Source organism: Gymnogyps californianus, chromosome 1, assembly GCF_018139145.2.
Source record: "Gymnogyps californianus isolate 813 chromosome 1, ASM1813914v2, whole genome shotgun sequence".
NCBI classification, from domain to species: Eukaryota; Metazoa; Chordata; class Aves; order Accipitriformes; family Cathartidae; genus Gymnogyps; species Gymnogyps californianus.
Window position 1 is genome coordinate 149768777 of NC_059471.1, and position 16499 is coordinate 149785275.

Genomic DNA, 16499 nt, shown 5'->3' on the forward strand with positions numbered 1-16499 from the left:
AACTCTTGCTTACTACTAAAAGTGCAGCACAAAGCTTCAAACCTCATCTACCCTGAGAAGTACACCAAGGAATGGGAAGAGTTGGAAGAGGGGACAGAAGACTAGGAAAAAGTCCTGAAAGGTCACAAAAACTGCTCCAGGAGGAGCTACAACCATAGCCAGCCTCCCATTCGCTCTGACCTCTTCCTTGGCAGTAAGAGCATCAAAAGCAGCCAACTAGGTTTTCCAGGATCCTCTCAAAGCAGAAGAAATGGTTGTTCTACTGCCCTCCATTTGCCCTAAGCAACTGCTTATTTGGCCTGTGTCCTGGGATTTGGATCATTGCTAGGCAAAATATAAAAGAAATGTGAATCTATATGCTTAGGCGTGCAGGTCTGAAAGTTGAACCCACACTACCATTTTTTTTTCCTCACTAATAGACTGAAACAGATAACACAGATGTGAACATCTCTGATCTCAAGAGACCTTTAAAAGGGTCTTCACTGCTCACAGCAATGATGTGGAATCCTTTTGCCTGGGCTTGAGGAGGTCTACAGTGTGATCTGCTGACTGGATATTTCCTTTGGAATACATGAATTTTATATTGTGCTCAGTCAAGACAGGAAGACGATTATAGCTCTACACATGAATACTCTGTCATACTATTTAGCTTAGCAGGTGACTAGTAAATTCACCAGAAAGACCATGAATGGATGACATACCTGAGGAAAAACAAATTACAAATGAGCTCTTTAGGCAGAGCAGAACTGAGCATTTGATTTTGCAGGTGCAATCAAGGTGTCTTTGTGAGTACAATTAATTACACTTATGTATTCAGAAGTGATTAAAAAACCTAAGCTAATCTGTCATTGACGAAGTCTACCTACACAACATGCTTGGTGAAGTTCCTGAAATAGATAAATGGGAAGAAATCAGAGATGCCCAGAATGGATATACAAAGGTGCCCGGGAATGCTGCTTTGTATCTACATAGAACAGACAGGCGGATCATCTACATAGATCAGACTAGTAGCAATAGCAAGTCTCTAAAAAAAAAGCTGAATCTGCGAAGTGAAGACACTTTGCAACTCAGCAGAATTTAGAACTGCTTCAGGAAGTTAATTGTTTAAGACCTGCTTATTTAGCCCAAAGAAAATTTGGAACATTTCTCCCATAATTTCTGTGTTTTTTCATGGATGCAAATTCTTAAGTTTCTTTTTACTTTTCTCCAGTTGGGAAAAATTTTGCAGAAACAGTGCAGCTGTCATAACACTCTGAACAGAGCCAGAAAGAGTGACTCACAACTTAAACAAGGTGAACTTCATCTTTGATTTCAGTTCTCTCTACAGACTGTTTCCATCTCTTACCACTAACTGTGGTGGTCTAGCTGCAGTATGTCAGGAGGTGGAAGATCTAGGCCCCAAAACACTTTCTTGAGTTGAAAAATGAAAGAGAGAGGAAATTCAATTTTTAATTACATACAGACACAAATCATAGGTAAATTGAATCAGCAGTGCTTCAACAGCACGCACTCCTCAGGGCTGGGCTCACAGGCACTGTTTATCCAATCAGATACTATATAATCTTTAACCACTCTCCTATATGGTCCTTGAGTGCACCTCTGATACAACAGATCACTTTCCCTCTGTCAGCTGGTCATCATCCTCCACTACTGCTGACATCCTTACCTGCTGATCAGAGTATCCACCTGGAGAAACGAGGAGCTTACGTTTTAAAATTGTACCAAGAGTATCACTCTCCAGATATCCAAACACAGACTATTGCCTGACACTTCATTACTGGGGATTTTTCCCCGCTCCCATTACTGCTTGGAAACCCTCCTCTTTGCAGCAGCTGTCTTAGTGGCGTGTCTCCTTCAATGGAGTAATGAAGATAGTAGTAATACCTCCTGTAGATCTGCTATTACCTGTCTCTTTGCAGGATGGCCAATGGTGGATCTTCTTCTCCGGTCCTACAACTGCCCTTCCTATGCTGTTGGCCCAAGTACTGAGGACATAATTTCTGTGAGGCATCAAGTCCTCTCTCCTGCTCAGAGATAATTTTCCCTCTCTTATGATCAAAAGACAGGGGACTTCAGGGCTGCCCTCTCAGGCAACAGGTACAGGCTCTGACCAAATTCATTTAAAGCTCATTAAAGGAGGCATGATGTTAGAAAGAAAGAAAAAGTGGATGCATAAAAGTCCTCATACTGTATTTATCCATGTACATAGAATGGCTGTAGGCACCCAGTCATGCCCAAATATGGAATTAGAAGCCTAATTCTAGGAGATCTTTTTTTAAAAATCTTGTGAGGAATGTTTGCTGGCTTGATTCCTCTAATTATGTGGTTCCCCAGGGGCAGTAAAGTTTTTAACTACTGGGGACAATATCAATTGTTTTTAATCAAAGCTACTAAAATGATGCTTTGCAGTGAGGGTTATAGTGCCGAACTGAAATACAGCTAAACGTCTAGATGTCTTAGGAATGCTTAAACACTAGAAGGAATTCTCCTGCGTCTCTGTTCATCCTTAGAAAAGGTCAGAGGGAAATGATCTTTTCTCCCTGCATCGTGCTAGGCTTGTAATCTGCACAATAGAGAAGATGTGCTTATTGAAGAAGAAACGTGCCCAAGACACTCTCCAGGGAAAATAGTCTCCCTTTAGGCTGTGCTTTAGAGATACTAAGCAATGTGAAAATTTCTCATGTGAGAAGACATAATTTGGCAGGAATCTCATCCCACGAATGTGAAGGGATTTGTCTCATGCTCTCATTCCTCCTTCAGTCTCACTGACTCTACCAGAAATTTTACTATAATCCCCTTCTGTCGTGAATGGTATGTTTCGCCCACAGGGGAGCATAGCGTTGTCCTCTTCCCACAGAATACAGGTAAAGGTTTTAGGTAGAGGAACTTGTTACAGGCAAAGAGTTGTCTTGTATTCCTTTGATTTAGTCAAAAGACTCCTTCCATGCCATTAGGAATGCCATATTTTGCTATTGGCACAGCAATAGCCTAGGCCTTCTATTAAGGTTCCTGAGATCAACCCGCCACTGCCCGTTGTTTTGGTAACCAGAAAGTAGGAATAGAAATACAAATTTTAAAAAATAAACAATAATAAAACATTTTCCTGGTACTGCTTACCCGCTAAGTACACCGAGAACCAAGTTAAGTACAAAAAATGACCCTATGATGATTAGTGTAACAAAATAGATCCAGGGCCAGTCCCTTCCTATGGCATCATTGACCTGGAAGAGTGGAATGATAATTAGTGAGACAAGCTCAGATTCTGAGCACTGCAAGGCTCCAGCCAAAGAGATCCCAAGTCACCAGCAGTAAGATTTTCAATAGCCAGTTTTCTGGAAATTTATGACAGGTTGACATCAGCGATTTTGAATGCCCCGAGGTTGAATTTCTTTGTCAGAGAATAACACCTCTTCTGTTACCTGTATTGTTATTTGCAACATTTGAACATTTTGTCAAAATATTTGAGAGCTGATGTGAAGCTTCCTTAGATTCAGATTTGTAATCCCTCTGAAAGAATCCTGGTGACAGGGAAGAACCCTTATTATGGAGTCTTGCCCTGTAGCATTGGAAAAAGGACACCAAAACTGTCAGCTTACCCGCTCAACACACCAAGAACCAGATTTAGAACGAAAAAGGATCCAAAGATGACCAGACTGACAAAATACACCCATGGTAACTCATAGCCCATAGCGTCCTGCATCTGGAAAGACGAAGGAAAGTTAGAAGACAGAGAGGGAAAGCAGAAATGATTAGGCAAAGGAACAGATGGAAAGGTTTGTAAACAGAGCCTGTGGTTGGTTTACATATAATCATAGGAACTGTTTCTGTATGTTCTTTCTGATGTGACCACTCCTTTGATTGCTTTTTTCCTCTAGCTGTTTTCTTACAGGCAGTGATTAATATAGGCTGAGATATAACCATGTGCCATACTGGCACTTCTTTGGATGCTCAGAGTCATGGACTGTCACTTTCTGGAGTTTACTTACAGGACCACAAGGGTCCATCCGATGACTTCTAAACTTCTAACCACTGCACATACGTATGACTCTTTGCTACCAGTGAAAATATTGCTAGTTTTTGCTAACCTTTGCCACAGTGTGTTGTCAGATCATATTTACTTCCCATGTGTAGCACAGGTACACGTACCTCAGAAAGAAGCATGTGGTAACTGTGGGCAAATACTGATTTTTCCCTGTCAACGCTCTGGTGATCTTCACAGTTTACCACAGTGAGGGCAGTAGCTGCATGCTTTTGAGGAAGGTCCTTTCAAGGCCCACCATGTTCTGACCTGGTCAAGTGCTTTCTAAAGCTTTCTCACAAACTTCCTTTCTCTCCTTGAAGAATTAATCTCTCCTTCAAAATGTGATTCCTACACAACTGAATACTCAGAGAATTTGACACTGTAAACTGAATGAATGACATGAATATAGGTCTGGCTTTTACACTACTACAAGCATCCGCAAATGAAGCAGGCAGACTATTGTTTTAGCACCAGAGCCTGTATTACGTGTAGAGCAACTCTAGCACATAATAAGATATTGTATATATTCTGAAAGCATCTAGTACATAAACACTATTTTATCTTGAAGTCTCCTTCAAAGTTCAAAATTTTAGGAAGTTACTGGATACCTTAATAGAATCTCACTTTCATGACGGTATCAAAAATATCAGAGTCCCTTCTCTTTACTTTTCATAAACACTTATCTCCTGAGCCAGACATAGCATCATTAAAGAAACAGATGGTGGTTAACATTTTCAGGAGCACTAAAATAATATATGAATGTAAAATGCAGACTTGAAAGTACCTAAAGGCATAAAGCAGCCTAGGTTCCTTTGTTTTCCATGTTCTTGAAAATTTTATCGTATGTTGTCCTTTCCTTCCAGGAAAATGCTCTCTCCTTTGCAACCTAAGCATTTGTTGTGATCACAGAAGAAATATTCTTCCATACATGGGCACTGAGACACACTTCAGTGGAGGCGATCTGACTCAAGATTCATAACAACTCAGGAAAGGAATTTCAGACCTTCAGTAAGACAAGGCAGGAGAGTAACACTAATATAATCCTTTCTTTGTGGATGGAAGTCCATTATCCCCTTTTCTTTCAAAGTACGGTCACTAAAGTCCTTGTCTGGCAACAGTCCACAGTCAATGGGCCGATCCAGAAATCTAAGGGCTCCTTCAGCTGCAACTGAACTGAAGTAGACTCATTAAAAAATAAGCTCAAAATCTGCCTCTGTGAAAAGAGTTCATCAGCTCCTTCCTCACAGGATTAATACATTTGGTGGTCAGAAGAGAGTACCCGAACATCTAACATTCCCTAAGCGTATTAACCAGCTTCCCTTTTAATACTTTTGTAGAATTGTTCTGTTAGTTTATAAAAAATGCTAATTATTCTTTATGTTTGTAGGCCACATTTCATCCCATGTGACCAAAAAGTAGACACCTCTGGTGTGAAACACATCAGTGCTTTAAAGAGAACAAAATGTCATGGTATGTAAAGATGGAAGCAAATATACACCTGAAATCACAGTGGAGAAATCAGGCAGGCAAAATGTAACTGCCCAAGCTGGAATTAAGTAAAGAAATGAGACTTAACATCCCCTCTCTTCTACAAAGAATGCCAATATCTATATAAAGCAATTCACACAAACAATGGGTATAGATGACTTTGAAAAACTGCCTTAAGAATTTACCAGCGCAGGCACAATGATGACTCGACTTCCCTCTAATTATGATAGATGGTGATAAAAAAGCCTCAGCTGTATAGTATTTATCTATCAACAGGGTGTTTTTTTTGTCAGCTGGGAAAGTCAGCTGGAAAAGTAGAACTCCTCAAAACTGTGGTACAAGTGAATCCCAAATAACAAATGCCAGGGTGCCAGGTACAGAATTCAGGTGCATGTCAGGGTGCCTTTTGTACTACTCTGGCATGAAGAAATTTCCAGATGGCAAGAAGCTTCCATCGTGGCCTGGTAAAGTATATAACCAGAGTACAGTGTACTCAGGCTATTCCCAATGCCTGCACAATTGCGTAACGATTGTACCAGCCAGCATCAGCACAAATTAGTCCTGAAAAATAGACCTGCATTCTGGTACAGCAGAGCATTTGGGACTTCTCAGACTGAACATTTAGGAGGTCAGTTTTTCATCTCCTTTTTATTGCCCAGTCATATATGTAACAGAGAATCTGAGAGGCAGAGACAGTGATAGCTTCTCAAGTGCAGAGAAACCATCAGTATTTGGCAGACAGCTGAGTTTGTCTCTCTGTTGCTGGACTCCCTATGTTTGGTGCTCTCATGTCTCATTTTCTTTAGTAGAAGGTGAGATTATTCCATGCATTGTGGGACTGAGCCACAGGTGACAGGAATGTATGTTATATGTTGACATAACATCAGGTATTTGGTAAATTATGTTAAAAAACCCTTTGATAAGGAGACAGCACACTGTGAGCTTACTATTTGCTCTTGAAAAATATCTGCAGGAGAAATGCAGAGATAGGCTGCTTGGCAGAAGTTGGGGGGGGAAAAAGAGATAGACTTACTCAAAACAGTAACAGCAATGTATCCACATTTAAGAAACATTAAATTCTTGGCTAAGATTGTATCCTTCTAAATACCTGGAAATGCTTCCTCCAAAATGGAAGTATCCTAGAAGTCCAGGACGGGCTGTCCTCAACTGAACATGCTCCCATACAGTTATCATTAAAAACCTTGCACCTTGAGTGAAACTGCTTCCTGGAAACTTATCATCATTCTGCAACTATGTAGCTATTAATCATGTGTGTATGCATACACATGTCCTGTTGACTGCAGCTGGAGGCTTTCACTGCATGCGTAACTTAGGTGGTAGAGCTGATTTTTCCTAATTATGCTATTGAAGTGGAGAAGCTGCAGAGGGTTATGACAAGATCAGAAGGAGTGTTACCATTTGCACACTACTGAGTGCAGAAAACGAGGTCTGCAAAATATATTTTGTACTGTTGTCTACAGTGAACAGCAAATGGTTCAGTTATAGGTTAGCTCTCTAGGACGGACAGTACAACTCCTGGTACACAGTTCAGCTCTCTGGTCACCGAGTACACTACTTCTCCCCGAGTGTTTACTATTATCCATATGAATCTCAACAGAAAAGGTGCATCATCTAAATTTACAGTTCTGAACAAAGACTATCAGCCAGCGTAGGTCTGAATTATAATATTCCAGCTACAGTAGTCAAGGTGATCACAACCTGATGTCAACTTAAGCACGTATGGGACAATTGTTAGGTCAGCTAGAAGCACAGCATTAGTGGGAATCTGCAGATTGTCAGTTATAGAAATAATTCTGCTGTCTGAGTCAAACTGCCTGACCTTTCACAGCTCACATCTCAACACTCACATCTCACTACTCTCAGCAGTGAGAAAGTTGGTACATTTCTGAACATTAATGCATCATCTCTCAGAGACCTCAGAGATAAGGTTCTTAGATTCCTTCTGATGATTTGCTACATACCCTCTCTGGCATCGTGGGGACATGATTTTGGCTCACTATTCTTCAGCTTTCCAATCTGCAAAGTGGGATACTACCTTGCCTCACTGGGTACTGTCAAAGAAACCACTCAGCATCATGACAAAAAGAGGGTATTTCAGCATATTTGAGGTCTGATGGACCATGTGTACTGGGGAAGAGCTCTTCCTTTGCCAAGCATCCTTAATTGCTATCATGACTATAGCATTTCAATGTTCAGTTGAAGGCTTTTCTCTCAATGATACAGATAATCTCCTAGAAATAACATCAGGATTTTTAATTCTGTAGTTTGCTGATCACAATTACAACCAGCTGTTTCAGTAGGGGCCAAGGAATAAAAGTCTATTTATCTCTATAAATAGACCATTGTGCCTCTGGTTATTCAGAAGATGTAGGTACAGACATATTGGTAAAGCCACAGGAGATATGCATGCTTTACTTGTTTAGAGATTTTTTTTTTTCTGAGGGATAATAGTCTGGCACATTTTGCAAGTATCTCATTCATTACACAGGCATCATAGTTCAAAGATAATGTCAGAGGCATATTATCTATTAACATAATGGTTGAGCATCACCAAGCAGATAGTGGAGGTCTTTCAGTCACTTAATGGGAGGGGTAGACACAATTCACTAAATTCTGCTGACTTTACGATTCACACACCCACACCCTGACACTTTGTGCTAAACGTCTTTCAAAAATAACTGAAAGTTACAGGAAAAGTTTAATCCATCATAGAAGGGCAGCTGTCACTGGAAAGCAGCAAGCTGAAGAAAAAAATTAAGTCTGTCTTGTTCAGTGTACAATACTGGAGAGCTGCAGCTTAATGGAAAGTAAGTTAGCTAGGACACCAGGGCTAGGCTTCTATTTCTTGAATAAATTGCTAATTGATTTCTAATGACTATAGAATGTTATGATAGCCTTTTTTAAATACAAGTCAAGTGCTTCAAGTATTCTATAATGAAGTGTACAATCTTTCACAGAGTAACATTAATCAAGAGGAGCAGAGTACTCAATAAAATTAAAGGGCAGTAAATTTGGAAATTTTGTGTGGAAATGTTATTTTATGCAGCCTATCTGTGGAATTCACTGCCTCAGGAAATGATCTAGCCAAATGCAATGGTTATGGCCAGTAGCAAGATCTCTAGTTGAAACCAAGTCTTTCTTGTAATGATATAAAATTGGAGAATACTGGGAGAAGGAGACAGCAGAAAGAAAAGGTAACACTTAATTGTCACTGAATGTATCTTCCTGCTTGAAGTCTTCATTTTGAAAACCATCTTTTTCAGGAAAAGTACCTAAGCACCTTCATAACTTTAAGGATGCGTAGAAGTGATTTCCTCAGCTTAGATCAAAGATCAAATGGTAGCCTACTGGCAGGCATGGCTGAGGCGATACATAAAAGGCCATGCATATACTAATGTAAGATTTAGATATTTATCACTGATCAATTACAAAGTAAAGAGGTTTGGATTAAAGCATAAATTTTTCCCTTTCCACTGCCTCTTTCCTTCTCTTCCCATGAATATTTGGGTGAATGCATTTCATTCACACATATGCTCATAGAACCACAATTTTAAACTCTGTTTAAACAACACTAGAAACCTTTTTTATAGGATGATGCACTGTTTTGCACTGTGAGGGAAAAATGTTTTCCCCCAAATTTTTTAGTCAGAACTCAGGTACAAAAACAATTAAAATAAACAGAGGATGGAACTTCACCCTTCACAGCTACGGCTGTGTTGACAATATTAAAGAAAAAAAAAAAAATCTACATCATAGACAGTCAGTGAATCCTACATCTCAGGCAAGGGCTATGTGGCCTAGAAAGGAAAGCACTCCTACTCTTCTATTATTTCTTTGGCTTCCATTATATCTTTGTGCTGCTTTCATGATAGTTAAAGCTTTGCTTTGCTTACGAAACTTCACAGACCGACTAAAATGTTTTGCATTCACACATTCAGGGAAAAAAAAGGTCTCATAAAACCAATGTAACCCTTCAGAAGTAACTAAGGTGGGGTGAATTTCCCAGAAAGTGTCCGAATAAATTTGCCCAGTGAAGAAGCAAAACTTTGAAAGATTCATTTTTCTACCTTTCCTCATGCTAAATATATTATATCAGCAGAAATAGCTGAGGAACAAAATATTCATCCCAAATGAGAAAAAGGATATTGCTGGCAGGTCCTAAGAACATCCAACTAACAACTGTAACTGGTGATAGCGTGATTTTTGAGGCTGCTCTACAAACAAAAAAGAAACTATTTGTTCAATGAATCATTCTCTTCTGGTTAACTTCTCAACTGCAGAGCTGATTTGGGCGTAAGAACACCTTGGCTCTGCAGTACTTGCAGTCTTTGCCTTGAAAGCTCTTGCTAGTAGTCAGAGCAGGCAGAGGACTTGTGATGTGAAAGTTTGACTCTTTTCTTTCTCTCAGCTTCTTCTCCTTAGAGATCTAAGACATTTGACAACTGTCTCTTTAGCGGTCATGTTCTTAAACAACTCGTAGGTAGGTAATTGGACTGTGACTATTGAGACCGTGACACAAATAAACCAACTCCTAAATATGCAAAAATTTAGTATTGTTGGTTAGCTCTGGTAACAAATCCTGCACATTGTATTTTTCTCTGATCTCTAAACAGATTACTGCTTATCTTATACTGTTTTTTCCATGTAATACTTGTGATAAATATATTAATTATGCATTTTGCAACTTATGGTAAGCCCCACTGCTCTTAATATTGCTTTTAACAAGGAAATTACTCACTGTTATTCACAATTTCTAACTTTTTCACAAAACTATAAATGCTTAAAAGAAGCCCCAGAAAGATTTCAAAGTGACACAGAACTAAAGGTACAGTAAAAAGGGACACAGTACTAAAATTGACTTTCTATGTATGTTGGGCTCCATAAGCACTTTTACCAACCTGTGGGGCAAACTATGGGATTGCTTCTTTAGCACTGAAATCCTACACATCCTGAATCTGCTGATTTGTTTGGAGCCTGAATGGTGTGAGGCTGCCGCATGTCATGTCAATAAGGACATGAAAAAAGCACATTTTTACTTGAGAAATTCCTGGCTGGTCTCCACATACACCTCAAGGAAGTCTATACACAGTATGTATCCATCTGACTTCACCATTCACAGAAGGAGCAAGAAAAGGATCATATTTCGTATTACCCATCATATATCCTTAAAGCTGGATTTAGACTTAGTGCATTATTATCCTAAGGATGGAGATTCCACCTTGCAGATCCTTCAATATTTACTAATTAGTCACCTTTGCTTGGTTGGTTTTTTTATCCAGTACTCATGTATGTGCATAATTTAAGGTATATGAATAATTCCATTGAAGTCAATGGTCAATATTATTGTTACCAGCAGAAATGAACTGATATGCATAAGTGCTTTGCTTGGATGGGATGGGGCACAAGATTGGGAGAAATATACGATCAGTTCATTTTCTGAAATTCCCTGGGAAAACTTAGAAGTTTAATGTACATAGTGACTAAAAAATGACAAAAAGATGTAAGCATCTCAGTCTAGACATTCTAGTGCATCATGAGAAGCATTATCATTTATCTTGTCAACCTGAAATACTCTTTCAGCCTTCCTGAGTCTTTAAGACAGGTGATAAGGAGTGGGAATTTAAGGTCTCAGAGCTGACTCAAGGCAAAAGGACAGACATGGGTGTAAAAAACCCCAAAACTCCAAACCCTGTAATAAACAAAAATAAAAAACCTAAAATAAACTAGATTTACTTTTATAGACTTAGGAACAATGGAATAAAATTGCTTCTGAATGGCTTAAAATATAAGCAAAGAACTCCAGATGCCTTGTTCTTATTCTGGGTAGAATTTCTTTCTAAGCATCAACATCCTAGTATTCTTAACAGGACTCCAAGCCACAGTTTCTCCTTACGACTGTGCTGAAATACTCTGGATTTTGTAGCTGGCACTATCAGATGGATGCAAAGGAGAGATTGGAGAGTTCAACCCAGCGTCAATCTGAACTGATGACACTCAAAGGAAGGAGCAGCACTTGATCAGTTGCTCCTATTAAAAATTATTTTTTGACAATCACATCTCTTTCATTTTGAAGTACTGAAGGAGAAGGCACATTTTAAGCTCAGTTGTTCTCTCCAAGCACTTATTTTTAAGGCTGTTCTTACTGTGTTACCTCAATTATGGAATTTTACAAATTCCGTATGTGCATTCTATATATACATACAGACATCTATAACCTTTTTTCAGAGTGTCTTCGGGAGAAAGACAAGACAGAGCTGGATGAAGACAAGTGCACAGGGATCATGAACCAGGACAGAGAATGCTCCAGACAGGTTATTCTGCTATATGGTCACTGTAGGATAAAAGCGAATAATGGAGGCAAGATTCATCATACATGGGCATTGGGAAGAACAATAAGATTCCTATGTGTACCTTGGTTCTCCAGTTGTTCTGTATGCTCTGTAGTGATGGAAAGAACAAAATAAAATTCCACTCTGAGCTAGAAATATTGGCAATTTGTACAGAACTCTCTGCAGGAGCTAAATGGAGCCATTAACTAAAAAAGGGCTGCCTCAATGAGGACAACAGAAACATCAAGGGAAGAGATTAATTTGCAACAGAGAACCCTTGAGAAAGAATCAAAGAAACTGCAGCAAGGGAAGATGTGCCCAGAAGAGAGAAGGGGAAGGGGACAGACAGATCTGAGAAAATGGAGTCTGCAGAGGTTGCTTCTTCACCCCTGCTAACAAAAACTATGTTGAATCTGCTGTAGATGTCCTCACCCAAGTACACCTGCTCTGACCCAGGTGAACTGTAATTCCTGGTTTATTTTAGAAAAACTTTGGGTATGGCTATAGTTCATTGCTATGCTGCCTGATCTCCCTGACAAGAGGGCGAACTGTCCAGAACTGACCAAGCTTCCCACACAGCACTATAGAGAAGACAAGTGAAAGCAGCACTGGGCTCAACCTCAGAGTCATGAGAGCACACACTCTTGCAAAAGATACACCTTGACTGGCTTGAACTTCTTGGGGAGACTGTGTAAAGGCAGGAGTCCTGCAGAAGAGCCCTACCAAGCTGCTGCAACCTGTGCAAGAACAAGGCTCGAGTGGAGATCTAGAAGCACTGCCTTATAACCATGTCAGCTGCTTGATGGCAAAGTGAAAACATCTAAAATAGCTGTTTGAGCTTCTCTGAAATTATACAATCACAGTGGAATGCCATTTTGCTGTTATACGAACTCCCTTCAGTGAAGAACACATAAAAGATGTGAAACAAACTGTATTTGCTTTTTGTTGCATACAGTATGCGGGAAGTGCGTTGCTACCAGTAGAATTTGCCAAGCTTATTTCTTTATAACAGCACCAAGTCTTATTTTCATCACTCATTAAATACTGGCCCCACCTTTTCAAGGATATGCACACTTTCTCAGCTGGGAAAGACTGTATAAAGTCTGAGACACATATAAAAACCCCCAACTTCCAACCACCTAGCACTGGACTGCTGATACTGTATGCTGACACTGAATCTTTCCATTCTGTTTTTTAGCCCCCAGCATATAACCACTGCACTCCACAACATTATTTCATTCTTTGGTAAAGTTCTATATTCATATTTCAGCTGTTTTCAGTTTGGGTGCACATTGTTTTTTGCAGTCAGCTGTACTTTAACAGACTGAGCTATTATGGGTAATATAAGGTCATTGTCTGAGAGCGGGAAGAGAATTAAAACTTGCATTCAAATACCAGCAGGTCAAAATGTCTGTGGCACACAATGATTGAGCTGAACTGTTTTTCCACTGCAAGCTATTTCTGTCGAAAATAGCTGATCCCATACTTCTATGGCATGATAGTTTGTGCTTGCTGGAGAGGTAGGAGGGGCAATATTGACTTGGGTGTGTTTACTACTGTCTTAATTAAATCTGTAATTTTAAATGGCCTTCACACAAGTTTACTGTACAACTTCAACTGATCGCAAAGGCCACTGGCATTTGACTTCAGACTGCCCATTTCAAAATAGAGGGAAAAAAGTTAGGCTCTCCCTTGACTTAAAGAAAACAGCAGTGTTACTGGGTTTTGTTTTCACGAAGTTGCAACATTTATTAGCACTAGTAATGTTCTAAAGCGACATGGATTACCACAGCAAATCAACTATCTGAAAAGTGAAAGGGAAAACAGAAATAATCAGGAAGCTACCATTTACACCTCCTCCCATCCCACCTGTACTCTTTGTGCTTTCTTGCGGGACTTCTCTATTTTTCTGTGAAAACTGGAGGGGGCTACGTACCTCTGCAGCATGTTTGGCAATACAGGGATTCTGAACTCCCACTGAAAACACTAGTTGCACAGCGAGAATTCCTTATATCAAAGACAAATTCTGAGCTCAAATAAGCCTCCTGCTTTGCCACCTCACTCCCTTTCTCCAGGTTTAATATGTAAAAGAGAAAAAAATAATTAAATGTATTTCAATTCAGTTTAGCATAGAACATGTTACCCAAAAGTGAAATATTGAAATTCATTTATTGCCAAGTGATAAAGCAACTTACTTTCTAGAGTGTGCTGGAACTGCTGCACTTTGAGGATGCAAATAAGTCCCTCTAGACTATTCCCTCAAAAGTTTGGGTTTTTTTTCCCCCCCAATGGTGGCTCAGGTCACTCTCTGTCTGCATTGAGCCTGACTGTGTCATACAGACCAGCTGGGAAAGAACAGGCCATACACTGACCCAGGCAGAGCTCTCAAAGACACTAGGTCCAGACTGAGCAGGTCTTCAGCACTTTCCACAAACATAGCCTGGAGTCCAGTAAGCAAAGCCCTTGCTCTTGATCCATTCTGCTTGTCGATACAGATAGCTGACAGACCATTTTCCCTACCTTCTCCCTACTCAACAGCTAACATCAATAGTGACATTACTTTTGCCTTCTTATGACACTACTCTTCTTGGTTCCTGAACAGTAGATCTACTTAGAGGAGATTCACATCATTGATCCATCTGCAGTGTTCTGCCAAAGTCAGGTCCCTATACAGGTAACAGCACCTATTAAGGCTCTCCATTCTCTCATGTGACCAATTACATGAGTGGGTTAGCTTGTTGGGTGAATTTGCAATTTGCAGAAATGCCATGTAGTGACCTCCAAAAACTATTTGGACTTGTGCGACTTAATCAGGATTTGAATTCAGGCCTCCAGAGGCAAAAGTCACAGAGCTTTATGTGCGTTGCCTTTTTCCCATGCAAGTGTGTATAGCTTTTTTTCCCTTTAAAAGGGAAAGGTTGATCTTTGAAAAAGTCATCCAAAAGCCCAAAGGCTATTTAGCCACAGGGCTCATAGTTCTTTCATTATAGCTACTGCAGCAGTTCCATCTTTTACTGCTCCTCAGTTATTTAAAAACCTTTTTATCTTTTAAAGGCTTTGGAAATTCACTCCAAAAGAATAAAGTGCTGATTTCAAGCATGAAAATATCCCTTAGGATGGTGGGTTTCCAAATCTAAAGATTTCATTTCATCTTAGAATTCTGGGCTATCCCTTCCTGTCTCTGTTTATTTTGTATTTACATTTGCATGGCTGATTATCCAGAAAGGATTTTCTGCCTGTTTTACTGTACTGCTGTTTTATAACTGCTTCTATTTATCTCAGTGAAGACTGATAGCAAATTATACCACAAGTATATCAGAACAGCATTGATTACTGCATGCACAGGAATACACAAGCACACACTGTTCATTGATTTACATAGTCAATTAAATCCTTAAAAATAAAGATAATGAAAAACAGTACTGTAAGCTGTAGATAATCACTACCTTCTTTAATAAATGGAGGCATGACTGTCACTTCTTTTTTTGCACTTGATCAGTATATCCCAGTTTCCTTTGTAGCCAGTTCCCAATCTATGATATTCCTAGAAATCCTTTCTACATTTTAGATGATGAAGCCAGCTTTCAGTTGTGAAATCACACCCAAAATTCTCAAATAAAATGTACAATATCTAGAACTCATAGTGCACAGCTAATAAACCTTCATCTGATAGGCACACTAGCCACTCACAGATATTGTATAAGCACTAGAGGTTCACTGGAGAAACTACTATCAAAGCCTGAATGAGGTGCAACTGCATTATCGGCAGACAAGACTGCCCCTTCTGTTTTTCTTGTGAGTCTTATCAGCAACACCAAGTAGGCAAGATGAGCACAATGTCCAGAACTGATTTCTTCTAGATATGCTTTAAAAATCCACAGTGTGGATGTTCTGTGGTAAATATTCCTCTGATTGAGTCCTAAACCCTTCATTTTCTACTTCTGGTCACTTTGTATCTTTAGGGAGATGTGCCCAATATTGGTTTTAGGCCTCCAATTTGGGTGCAGTTCAGAGGATTTGAGTTAGGAGACAGTTCTAGAGGAGGCCATAGGCGCAGCTAAACTATACGCTTACGATGGTATGACCACCCATCATACTGAGCCCTCAAGTCCTGCTCAGGCAGAAATCCCACTGAAATCAATGAATAAAGCCAATATTAGTGGACTAATTCTCTTTGCAGGCAGGAAAGACTTATCATTCACAGTAAGATCAGTGAGGGTTTAGTTGTATTGACCTTTGTCTTGAAAACAAGATGTTGAAACAAATTAAACTCAAAATAAACATGAGTTTTATAAATAGTCAGTTCTAGAGCCACCACTTGTGTTCTGACCTTGGGCATATTCTCCTGTCTTTTTCTTTCCCAGGGTCTAGATAATGAACCAAAGTCTGTTATTTGTGAATTTGTCTAGTGGATATGGGTCCAAACTTAACAACTCTGAAGATGATTGTTTCAGAACGCAACGATCATCAGTTCTTGAATAACTGGTAGTAGGCCCCAAGCAGTGCACCCACAAACAGAGGCACTCAGAATCCTAAGTCATATATAAGTGTCCCAGTAGCTTAGCTCTTAATTTTATAGCTCTGGGATAAAAGATTAAAGATTAAAACAAGAAAGGTCTCTGTGGTGATTAGACAGCAGC

At 39.6% G+C, this 16499-nt stretch overlaps 1 protein-coding gene across 2 annotated transcripts in view; it reads right to left on the bottom strand.

Moving 5' to 3' along the window:
- Window positions 1-16499, bottom strand: part of CACNA1C (calcium voltage-gated channel subunit alpha1 C) — a 487530-nt gene that overhangs the window by 144319 nt on the left and 326712 nt on the right. For both annotated transcript variants that reach the window (XM_050892845.1, XM_050892854.1), the window contains exon 8: window positions 3118-3221. In XM_050892845.1, the coding sequence (XP_050748802.1) occupies window positions 3118-3221 (104 nt within the window). The remainder of the gene's footprint in view (window positions 1-3117; window positions 3222-16499) is intronic.